Source organism: Cetorhinus maximus, chromosome 14 (genome assembly GCF_964194155.1).
Source record: "Cetorhinus maximus chromosome 14, sCetMax3.hap1.1, whole genome shotgun sequence".
Classification (NCBI taxonomy): domain Eukaryota; kingdom Metazoa; phylum Chordata; class Chondrichthyes; order Lamniformes; family Cetorhinidae; genus Cetorhinus; species Cetorhinus maximus.
This window is the reverse complement of record NC_135892.1, coordinates 77,671,340-77,684,035: the sequence shown is the minus strand read 5'-3', so window position 1 is coordinate 77,684,035 and position 12,696 is coordinate 77,671,340. Positions and strand designations below refer to the sequence as shown.

The 12,696-nt window shown below is 46.0% G+C and overlaps 1 protein-coding gene across 2 annotated transcripts in view; it reads left to right on the top strand.

The window, feature by feature from the left end:
* hhat (hedgehog acyltransferase) overlaps nucleotides 1–11,649 on the top strand; it is a 346,318-nt gene extending 334,669 nt beyond the window's left edge. For both annotated transcript variants that reach the window (XM_078557118.1, XM_078557117.1), the window contains one exon: nucleotides 11,508–11,649. In XM_078557118.1, coding sequence (XP_078413244.1) covers nucleotides 11,508–11,593 — 86 coding nt within the window. In that variant the 3' untranslated portion in view covers nucleotides 11,594–11,649. The remainder of the gene's footprint in view (nucleotides 1–11,507) is intronic.
* Nucleotides 11,650–12,696: the final 1,047 nt, after the last annotated feature.

Here is a 12,696-nt window from a genome sequence, read left to right as displayed (position 1 = left end):
GGAAAAAGGGCATCCACTCATTGAACATGAGCAACTAGTTGGTCATTAATATGCCACATCAGAGATTTGAGCACGGAGCTAGGTTGAGTCACTCATCTCACTGAAACTTTAGCATCCCACGCAGGGATCAAGATGTTACATATCTTCGAAGCCATATTAGTCACCTCGATGTGTGTGCTAGCGACAAGGCAGCATCAGCCACCATGCAAGTAGGGCAGGAAAAACTATGGACCCTTACAGTTTCCAAACGTGTCATCTTCTGAGCTTCACTTTCTTGCCCCTTGAATCATTAATGTCTTCAATGTTTCCTTTCAGAGAGATGGCAAAAGTAGATATAGATCCAGGGCTCAATGCTGCCTTTTTCAGGGTCCTAATGCAATGGGGAAGGCAAAAAAAGGAGAGGTGACTCTGTGCGCATCTCCAGCAGGAGGGACATGCTCAAGCAGAGCCAGAGCATGAACAGGAGGGTCAGGCGGAGAGACTCAGGCAACAATGCTTACCTGCCAAACCTAGGGTTTATCATAGAAGAGTCTCCTATTTACAAATGAGTGAGAGGCAATGCCGTGCACGTCTGCGCTTGTCTCGAGCTCTGGTACATCACATATGCCACGTTCTTCTTGAAGACCTGACGCCATGTGGAGTTGGAGGGTATCCCCTGCCAGTGGCTTTGAAAGTGACCAGTGCACCCAATTCTTTTGCCTCTGGTTTTTTCCAAGGATCAACAGGGTACCTGTGCAGCATCTCTCAGTCTGCAACACATCGATTCATAAAGGAGGTCACAGGTGCCCTTTACAGGAAGGCCCATCATTATGTCAGGTTTACTCTGGATGAAGATAGCCAGGCTGCGAGATTCACCAGCTTCGCCGCCATCATAGGCTTCCCAAGAGTGCAGGGTGCATTAGACTGCACCCATTTGGCTATACAGGCTCCATGGCAGCAGGCCCTAATGTTTATAAACCACAAGGGCTATCATTCCATCAATGTACAACTGGTATGTGATCACCAGAAGCACATATTGCACGTTTATGGATGGTACCTGGGAGTTGCCATGGCTCCTAAAATCTGAGTCAGTCCCAGGTGCCTGAGATTTTCGAGGGGCCATTACATCTGCTTGGGGATAAGGGGTACCCACTGAAACACTGTCTGATGACACCAGTGCATTGCCCTCAGAGCTCACAGCTACACACGTTCCCTTATAGAGCAGGCCATAGGGCTTCTGAAGATGCACTTCAGATGCTTGGACCCGCTCAGGTGGCTCACTACAATACACCCCTGAGAGGGTTTCCCACATCATCACAGTGTGTTGCGCCCTTCACAATCTGACAATGCAAAGAGGTGAACCCCTGGCAGAGGGTGAACTGGAGAAGGATGAGAGCTCATCAGAGGATGAAGATTCGGAAGACCAGGCACCTCAGGCGGCTGCTGAGGGTCAGTATGAACATGATCACACCATGGAGGAAGACGTGGGAGACGTGCCTGTGATACATTAATTGCTGACAGATTCCAGGAAGAGTAAAGTTAAGTGAGGGAATATGGCCATATTTCTCCTAGCCCTCAATGCCATTTTCTTTCAACTTGGGGGATGTCCACCCACTTTCAGCAAGAACGAGTCCCGCATTCACACTTGTGCATTCTGGCCTCATGAATCGCCAGGCCATGATCTTTGCTTTGGTCTGTGGGGCCCTGTGAGGGAGCTCATTCTGGGAACTGAGAGTCCACTTAGGAACAAGAGCGATGTGAGAGAAGACTTAAAGGCTTCGCTGCCATCTAATGATGCAAACACTGCTGCGACTGAGATATGGACATACTTAAGGATCTCCTCCTCCCGTGCATGTCTTTTCTTCTGCCACCATCACTGAGGAGACACAAATGCTGCCAGAATGCTGATGAGCTGTCCACAATGGTGTCCCTTGAGGAAGAAGGGTTAGAAATGCTTACATCACACATTTCGATTAAAGATTTAAACACATCTCCCGGACATCGCACAAGGGTGTAGGGTTCAGTTCAACCGAGGTTGACATCACAGGAATATGAATCTCACAGTGGGACACTATCACTGAACAGCAGCAAGGCTAAACCTCGAAATAAGAGGATTCCAAAGTACAAAATCGCAACATGGAGTGCAGGGTCAAGCACAAATCCGGCAAGACTGCTGAATCAGGGTCTCCATGGTGGTCGCCAGCCTTCTCATGGTGACCTTGAGGTGCTCACATGTCAGAGCCATGACATCAGACATGACACGGACGGACTCCTCCATCGTTCACTCTCTTCTGCTGAGTGACTGTTGAATCTCCGCCTGTTGTCCCACTGCCTGTCGTTGCATCTCCAGCATTGATTTGGTGGCCGCTTCCAGAGGCTTATCATCTGACTCGGACTGAGCTGGTGGCTGGTCTCCAGGAGCCCTCTGAGTGCCAGAGACCTGGGCTGTCCCTGCCTCCGACTGCTGCGGACGTGTTCCCCAGGAAGTGAGCCGAAGCCTAATCTGCAGCTATGCCTCACCGTCGTGTGCCTCTGAGCTGGTGGAGGGTGCGTGTGAGCACCGTGACGGTTCTCCCAGAGCTTCCTCTTTGGATGAAGTCTATGAGTTTGCAACTGGTGCTGGATTGGCTTGGGGCCCTCAATCTGCTGGTGCCTGGAAAATAGAAAATAGAGTTTCAGTTAATGAGCCTGAGCTAGATAAGACCGCCTGTGAGTTACTGTGAATGTCAGGATTTGATGAGGTGATGGAGCTGTGATCCGTACTAGGTTGGTGGGAGAGTCCGATCTCCCCTTCCCCACAGGAGCGAACCCTGTCCTCCCCAGCCAGCTCAGCTGCAGCCCCCTCAAACTCACTGAGGACAATGATGTCGATTGTCCCTCCCCCCAGTCTGCGATCCCTCGTGCCTGTTCTGCGCCAGCTTGGCCTGTATAAAGAAGAGAGGCATGTGATGGGAAGGGATGGAGCCGAGGTTGGGTGAGATGCATGTTCCCTGTGTGTGGTGAGCCCTCCCCAGAAGGGCCAGAGGATGGAGTGTGAGCAACATGATAGATGGGGTGGTGGTGATGTGAAAGTCTCAATGAGAGAATGAGTGTTGATATGTGTCCCTCGCTAATGGTTGCGTGAGATTCCTGCCGAGAGTAGCTGTTTGAGTGCGTGATGCCATGATGACTGTTTGATATTGGAGGGAGTTGAAGGATGACTTATCCTGGCGGAGCAGATGAAATCGTTCATCCTCTTCCTGCACTGGGTGGCATTTCGGGTGCGGTTACCAGCCACGCTGACCAGCTCCGTAACGGCCTCCCAGGCTGGAGAAGTGAGGCTGCTCTGCTTCCTGCAGCCATCCCTGGGATAGAGCGCATGCCTTTGCGCCTGCACCCCTCTGATCAAGACCTTGGAGGGCCTGGTGCGTGAAGCAGGGTGCTGCCTTCTTTTCAGGCTCTCGGCCTTCCTCTTCTGGCTGACAGACATTTCTGGTGAGCTGGAGAGAGTGAGATTGTGTGTTGGACTGGCCTTTAAATATGGCGCCCGCACCTTCGGAGCAGCCAGCTGACGGCGGGTGGACGAATCAGCTCCCGACCTGCCCGGTGATTTGGACCGATATGCAGCTTTGCATATCTAATGATCCTCCAACTGCAGAGTTGGGCGCGAGTTCCTGTCATTCCGGACAGCGGGGCGGGCACTGCCAAAACCGTCTGCCACCGCACTTAGTCTCATTTATGGAAAATTCTGCCCTATATCAGCATTCCTTCACTGTCGCTGGGTCAAAATCCTGGAACCCCCTTCCTAACAGCACTATGGGTGTACCTACACCATATGGACTGCAGAGGTTCAAGAAGGCAGCTCACCACCACCTTCTCAAGGGCAATTAGGGATGGGCAATAAATGCTGGCCTGGCCGGCAATGTCACATCCCATGAAAGAATAAATAAATAAAAACAAAGGGGTGATGGGTGAAAGGGGGCTTGATGTGACCTTCAACATGGGCAGCAGAGTTTTGGATGACCTCAAATTTATGGAGGGTAAAATTTAGGAGGGCAGCCAGGAGTGCATCTCTGGAGGTATGGTTGAGCGTTTCAGCAGAAGAAGACCTGATGCAGGGGCAGACAGGGGCAATGTAAGGGAGATAGAAGTAGGCGATCTTATTGAAGGCACAGATATGCGGTAGAAAGCCCATCTCAGAATCACATATGGCACCAAGGTGACAAACAGTTAGGTTCAGCCTCAAACTTTTGCCAGGGAGAGAGATGGAGTCAGTGGCGAGGGAGCAGAGTTTGTGATAGAGCCCAAAGATAATTGTTCAGTCTTCCCAATATTTAGTCGAGGAAATTTCTGCTCACTGGATATCGGATAAGCAATCTGACAATTTAGAGATCGTGGAAGGATTGAGGGTGCTGGTGGTGAGGTTTGGCTGGGTATTGTCAGTGTCCAAGTGGAAGCTGATGTGTTTTCAGATGATGTTGTCAGTTGGAAACATGAAGATGAGAAATGGGGGTTGGGGTCCAAGTATCGATCCTGGGGGGACACCAAAGCTGACTGTGTGAGAGCCAGGTGAGTACAATCCCACCCTGCTGGATGATAATGGAGATACATTTGAGGAGGATGATGTTATCAAATGTGTCAAAAGCTGCAGACAGGTCAAGAAGGATTAGGAGGGATATTTAGCCTTGTCACAGTCGCATAGGATGTCATTTGTGACTTTGAAAAGAGCCGTTTTGGTACTGTGGCAGGGTGGAAACCTGATTGGAGGCATTCAAACATGGAGTTCTGGAAAAGAAAGGCACGAATTTGGGAGGAGACAACAAGTTCAAGGATTTTCGAGAGGAAAGGGAGGTTGGAGATGGACAGGCAGTTTGCAAAGACACAGGGGTCAAGGGTTGTTCTTTCTTTTGAGGAGAGGGAGTCATTAACAATGTCAGCTAACGTGGAAGCCAAGAAGGCAAGTTGGGTGGTCAGTAGTTTAGTGGGAATTGAGTCAACAGAACAGGAGCTGGGGAGCTTGGAGAGGGCATGAAGGGAGATAGGAGAGAAACTAGACCAGGGTACAAGTTCAGGGCTAAGGCATGAAAGAGCCTTCAAGCAGGTTTGGCCGGGTGGGCTAGGGGAGGGAGGGAAGTGAGAGGCAGCTCATCGGATGGCCCCAATCTTGGTGACAAACAAATCCATGAACTCCTTGTACTTGTCCTTGGAAGTGTCGATGGAAGAGAAAAAAGTTTAAGAAGATGGCTCCTAGTAGAGAACAGAAACCTGGGTTCCTTTGCTTTCTAGGATGATCCTAGAATAGTGAGCTGTTTTTGCAGACGAGAGCAGAATCAGATAGCACTTTATGTGGTACAGCCAGATTTGTCTGTGAATGGAAACCAGTATCTGCCATGTCTGTTCAGGTCTGCGTCCCGTAGACTAAAGGGAGTGGAGATGAGGGCTGTACTGCAGGAAGAGAGAGTACTGGTTTTAATGGAGACTAAGATGATCATAAGATCATAAGAAATAAGAGCAGGAGTAGGCCGTTCGGCCCTTCAAGCCTGCTCCGCCATTCAACAAGATCATGGCTGATCTGATTGTAGTGTTAACTCCACTTTCCTGCCTGCTCCCCATAACCCTTGACTCTCTTAAGTCGATCAAGAATCTGTTTAACTCGGTCTTGAATATATTCAATGACCCAGCCTCCACTGCTCTCTGTGGAAGAGAATTCCAAAGACTAACTGCCTTCTGAAAGTAGAAATTCCTTCTCATCTCCATTTTAAATGTGAGACCCCTTGTTTTTAAACTATGTCCCCTAATTCTAGATCCCTTCACAAGGGGAAACATCCTCTCAGCATCCACCATGTCAAGCCCTCTCAGAATCTTATGTTTCAGTATGGTCACTTCTCATTCTTCTAAATTTCAATGAGAATAGGCTCAACCTTTCCTCACAAGACAACCCCATCACTCCAGGAATCAGCCTAGTGAACCTTCTCTGAACTGCAATGCAAGTAAGGAGACCAAAACTGTACACAATTCTCTATGGGAAGTCTCACCAATGCCACGTGCAGCTGCAGCAAGACTTCCCTTTTATCTTATTCTTCATCCCCTTTGCAGTAAAGGGCAACATTCCATTTGCGTTCCAAATTACTTTACATACCTGCATGCTAACTTTTTGTGATTCATGTACAAGGACACCCAGATTCCTCTGTACCACAGCATTCTGCAGTCTCTCCATTTAAATAATATTCTTTTCTATTCTTCCTGCCAAGTGGACAACCTCATATTTTACCACATTATACTCTATCTGCCAATTTTTTCCCACTCACTTATCTATCTATATCACTTTGCTTCCCTACTTATCTTTATATCATCTGCAAATTTGGCTACAATACAGTCCTTTCATCCAAGTCATTAATATAGATCGTAAATAGTTGAGACCCTGGCACTGACCCCTATGGCACTCCACTCGTTACAGTTTATCAAACTGAAAATGATCCATTTGACCCAACTCTCTGTTTCCTGTTCATTAGTCAAACTCCTGTCCATGCTACTATGTCACCCCCAATACCGTGAGCTCTTATCTTGTATAGTAATCTTTTATATGGCACCTTATCAAATGTCTTTTGGAAATCCAAATACACTACATTTACTGATTCCCCATTATCCACCCTGCTTATTACATCCTCAAAGAGCTCTAATAAATTTATCAAACATGATTTCCTTTTCACAAAACCATGTTAACTCTGCCTGATTGTATTATGATTCTCTAGAAACCTGCAACTCCCTCCTTAAAAATGGATTCTAGCATTTTGCCAGTGACAGATTTTAGACTAACTGGCCTGTAGTTCTCTGTCTTCCTGCTTTCTTGAATGGAGGTGTTTACATTGTTATGACTTGTGGAGAAGGGCTAGAATTAACTGCGCCCTCCTCCCATCCTGGTCCATAACATAAGGCAGGGGTCTCTCACAGGATTTGAAGCATGGACAATGAGTTGTTGGATGCAGATTAATAATAATTGTTGAAGGATGAAAGACAGATACCATGTTTCTGATTCATTGATAATCGACATGGTTTTGGAAGTTGCTATGACTTTTTAAAGATGGAAGATTTATAGCTGCTCTACTAACAGACTTATTACAAAAGAATCAAAGGTAGAATGGTCAAGAGAGTGCCAGACTTTTGAGAGGTAGAAACAGAAATCCAACATATGTTGAAAAATCACTTAATTGAACTGGTGTTGGCTGTCCCTAACTTCTCTAAACCCTTCAATGTGAGAATCGATGCCAGTGACATGGGGGTGGGTGTAATCTTATTACAAGAAGATGAATTAGGCGTAGAAAAACCAGTGGGATACTTTTCGAAAAAGTTAAATTGTTAAAAAAAAATCCTAGCATAGAAAAGGAAACCCTGGGATTGTTACTGGCCTTTGTAGATAAGTTTGAGAATCAGAATGTCAGACTGTTTCAATGGAGTTTGTTACCACAGCTTAATAGTTTGAAGCAAAAACAAAAAATGCTGGAAAAACTCAGCAGGTCTGACAGCATCTGTGGAGAGAGAAATAGACTTAACGTTTCAAGTCCATATGACCCTTCTTCAGTCTCCTTGACCTCACTTGGTGAATAAGGAGTTACTTTTCCTATTGACAAGAATTCCCTGTAGCTTTCGGGTATCTTATTCACCTCACCTGCACTCACAGCAGTGTTCACACTCGGATGCACAGCTGCTGTTAACATTACAACTTGATCAGTTCTATTTTCAGTCGGGGCTTTTTTTTCCTAAATCAGCCTTACGTACCTCAATAATTCCAATGGATTTCCCACCCAACATCCAGCAATTTTCCTGAATGTGTCCGGCCTTATTACAGTGGAAACACTTAAGTCTTAGATTATGAGAGGCATGGACAGGGTGGATAGGGAGCAGCTGTTCCCCTTAGTTGAAGGGTCATTCACAAGGGGGCATAAGTTCAAGATGAGGGGCAGGAGGTTTAGGGGGGATGTGAGGAAAAACTTTTTTACCCAGAGGGTGATGACGGTCTGGAATGCACTGCCTGGGAGGGTGGTGGAGGCGGGTTGCCTCACATCCTTTAAAAAGTACCTGGATGAGCACTTGGCATGTCATAACATTCAAGGCTATGGGCCAAGTGCTGGTAAAAGGGATTAGGTAGGTAGGTTAGGTGTTTCTCACGTGTCGGTGCAGACTCGATGGGCAGAAGGGCCTCTTCTGCACTGTGATTCTGTGATTTGGATGTCACTCCCATGCTCAGAACTTTCCTTTCTGGTCTGAGGAGGCGATTTCAGCACATTCCCAGCTATCCCTTCTCTTCCCTGGCTACCTGCCTTCCTTTCACCTTCCCACTCTCTATCCTTCTCAGGTTTGTGGGGTTTTTTAAAATTAATTTACGGGATGTGGGCGAGCCAATGAAGCTAGCATTTATTGCCCATCCCTAATTGCCCTTGAGAAGGTGGTAGTGAGCTGCCTTCTTGAACCGTTGCAGTCCCTGTGGTCTTGGTTCACCCGCAGCGTTGTTAGGGAGGGAGTTCCAGGATTTTGACCCAGTGACAGTGAAGGAACGGCAATATATTTCCCAGTTAGGATGGTGAGTGGCTTGGATGGGAACTCCCAGGTGGCGGTGTTCCTGTGTGTCTGCTGCCCTTGTCCTTCCAGATGGCAGTGGCCGTGGGTTTGGAAGATGCTGCCTAAGAAGCCTTGGTGAGTTTCTGCAGTGCATCTTGTAAATGGTACGCATTGCTGCCACTGTGTGTCAGTGGTAGAGGGAGTGAATGTTTGTAGAAGGGGTGCCAATCAAGCGGGTCGCTTTGTCCTGGATTATGTCAAGCTTCTTCAGTGCTTTTGGAGCTGCACTCATCACACCCCTGACTCGTGCCTTGTAGATGGTGGACAGGCTTTGGAGTGTCAGGAGGTGAGTTAGTTGCTGCAGTATTCCTAGCCTCAGGCCCGCTCTTGTAGCCACAGTATTTATATGGCTAGCCCAGTTCAGCTTCTGGTCAATGGTAACCCCCAGGATGTTGATAGTGGGAGATTCAGTGATGGTAATGCCATTGAATGTCAAGGGGCAAGATTAGATTCTGTCTTGTTGGAGATGGTCATTGCCTGGCACTTGTGTGGTGTGAATGTTACTTGAAACTTGTCGGCCCAAGCCTGGATATTGTCCAGGTCTTGCTGCATATGGACATGGACTGCTTCAGTATCTGAGGAGTTACGAATGGGCTGAATTTTGTGCAATCATCAGTGAACATCCCCACTTCTGATCTTATGATGGAAGGAAGTTCATTGATTAAGCAGCTGAAGATGTTTGGGCTGAGGATACTACCCTGAGGAACTCCTGCAGCGATGCCCTGGAGATGATGGCCTTCAACAGCCACTACCATCTTCTTTTGTGTGAGGTACGACTCTAACCAGTGGAGAGTTTTCCCCCTAATTCCCATTGACTGCAGTTTTGCTAGGGCTCCTTGATGCCATACTTGGTCAAATTTTGCCTTGGTGTCACTCTCACCTCAACTCTTGAGTTCAGCTCTTTTGCCCATGTATAAACCAAGGCTGTAATGATGTCAGGAGCTGAGTGACCCTGGCAGAATCCAAACTGAGCGTCAATGACCAAGTTATTTCTGAGTAAGTGCCGCTTTATGGCACTGTCGACGCCATCCTCCCTCATTTTGCTGATGATTGGGAGTAGATTGATGGGATGGTAATTGGCCGAGTTGGATTTATCCTGCTTTTTGTGGGCAGGATTTATGTGGGTAATTTTCCACATTGCTCGGTAGATGCCAGTGTTGTAGCTATACGGAGCAGTTTGACTAGGGGCTAGTTCTGGAGCATGGGCCTTTAAAACTATTGCCGGAATGTTGTCAGGGCCCATAGCCTTTGCAGTATCCAGTGCCTTCAGACGTTTCTTGATATCACATTGAATCAAATTGGTTGAAGACTGGCAGCAGTGGATGCTGCGGACTTCAGGAGGAGGTCAAATCACTCGGCACCTGTAGCTGAAGGTGGTACAAGTGCTTCAGCTTGCCTTTTGCATTGATGTGTGGGGCTCCCACATTCTCAGCAGCAATTGAGGGGAAATAAATGGAACATCTCCATTGCAGACACCAGATGCCTGTTGCAGTATGTCTCACCTTATACTTGAATGTAATACGTATGCTGACGTGTGGATTTTAAATTAAAGAAATTAACATAGTGGTCCAAAAAAAAAATGATTGATTTGGTGCAGCAAAGGTTAAAAAGTAAAAAGTGGTGATAACTTTCTGTAATTGTGTATTTTCAACAATTTTTTACCCCTGGAAAACGAGGACAGATGCCCACTGCAAATTTCAGATGCCACAACACTACTCTCGCCACAGCTTGAATACTCCAGACAGTCAGGGGCTAACGCTACCTCTTTAAGAAAAATTGCAGAAGCTTTATGCTCCTCCTAAAGTCTTAATTGTTGTAGTTACTACAACAGACAGCAACTATCAGTCCTCACAATGAAAATTGTGATGGGTTTTAGAAAATGACTTTGCATATTCCAGGCAGATTTTAATCAGACCCTCGAGAGCAGGTTTGGAGGCAGGTGGAAAGGGCTGGAGAATTGAGAGGGAAGGCTGAGGATGGAATGCCTGTCGCCTTCCCAACACCGTGGAATTTTTTCAATGGCAGGGACGGTGAAGGATGGCCTTCCCTTCCAGGGGCCAATTAAGGCCCTTAAGTGGCCACTTAAGGGCTACTTAAGGACCCCTTTCTGCTGTCACTAGCATTTTACCAGTGGCAGGGGGCCCTCCACCAAGTGCAGAGAACATCTGGTAAACCCTGGCAACCCTGATCCCACTTACCTTGGCCCAAGCATGGCGTCCATCACTGCTTCACTGGACTGGGTTCAGTTCCAACAGTGGCTAGCAATCCTGGTGGTTGGATGTTTCCCCTTAAAGGGAAGGAGCCCTGAAGGCAGCTCATTAGCTGCCCGATTGTCACAGAATCTCGTCGGGGCTCCCCGAAATGATTGAGGCCCCCGGCTTTCAGGCGCACTGCCACCCAGAAAAATTCAACCCTATGTGTCTATACATGAAGCAATTGGAAAATGTCATGTTCATGTTTAGGGCTCTTCTCACCAAAACAAAAGTGCCTTTCCTAATGTTCCTGTGCTCTTACTTGAATCAGTGCATGACATCTTTTACATCCGGAATATGTCATGTTCATGTTTAGGGCTCTTCTCAACAAAACAAAAATGCCTTTCCTAATGTTCCTGTGCTCTTACTTGAAACAGTGCATGACATCTTTTACATCCAGTTGAGTGCACACTGTCCCATCTGAAAATCTGCACCTCTAACTGTACAGCACAATATTGCACTTGACGTGCTTAAGTGCCTAGAGTAGAACACGGACCCATAACCTGCTGACTCAGAGGCAAGAGTGGTGTCACAGTCACAATATTATTGGTGAAAGAATTCAGTATAAAATCTAATTAATAATGTAAGATAAAATTTACATTAATACCAATGTGAGCAGGAGCTAAGGAGTCCTGTGCATTTTGCTAACTGTTAACACTGATTGTTATTTTTGTTTTGCAGGTTGGCCATGGATACCTATAGCAGTTCTGGCATATTTCTACTGCTATGCCCAAGTAGGAATTGAATATGACCGAATCAAAAATTAAATCTTCTGTCAATCATGCTACTTTTTCTTATTAGAATAAAATATTAGGCCTAAAAATATCCTGTGTTTTCTTAAACTTTAAAATACAATACTCTCTTTGGATTAAAGTTAATTTGAATGCATTTTGACTGATTCTCATTTCCCAATTTGCTAAACGGTTTGAATAAACTTCACATACTTCCTGTAATGCAAAAGGTTTGGAGAGAGAGATCCACTAGAAGCAGCGCTTATATCATTTTCCTTGGTGGAGGGGGGAGAGCGGGGGGTGGGGTGGGCGGACACTCAGGCCTGGCCGCGACCTTCTTCGATGATATCAAAGGAGAACGCTGCGCAGGTAACAGTCTGTGGCGCTGCCTGCCTCCAGAGGATCAACTTAGTCTGTGTAGCACCCCTAATGCAAATTTATCCCCGTTGGTGTACGTAGAATGCATTAGTTCTCATTGAAATAGCTATTTTTAAAATGTACATTGAAATGACCTATTTAAATCCTTATATTGCTGCTTTTGGAGTTGATTCGACACATTAATCCATCTTCGTGAATGAAATTCCATTGCCTAATATTTTAACAAAGGATTGTGACACCATTAGATTAGTGGGCCAGAGGAATACAATACAAACTGTTCAAAACACTTATCATAAATATATATTTCAAAACATGATTCTAACCATGCAAATTCTTCTATTTGCTACATACCGCAGGCTAATTTACAAAACTCAATTAGGATTAGGTGTTGGTTTTACACAGCCAGAGATTAATGCAGGTTGGCTGATTAATTAAATCAGAGAAGCAGTATCTGGTTACCTAATCCCAAAGAAGATTCAAGGGGTCAAATTAAATGAATAAATACTGTCTATTGGAATTAACCTGAACCAGATTGTGATGCAAAGCTGAAACATTACATCATGAATGATAGTAGGTCAGAGAGTACAATAGCTAGATATTCGCCAATTGTTTATCTTCCTTCACATCTACGCTTATATTGGAGTGTTTATAATCACAACAGAAAAATCACATGCATTTACCTCTTTTGAACCAAATTTAACTCACTAAGGGCAAATTGATCTACAACAATTGATTCTCCAAGATTAATTTCTGATAATTTA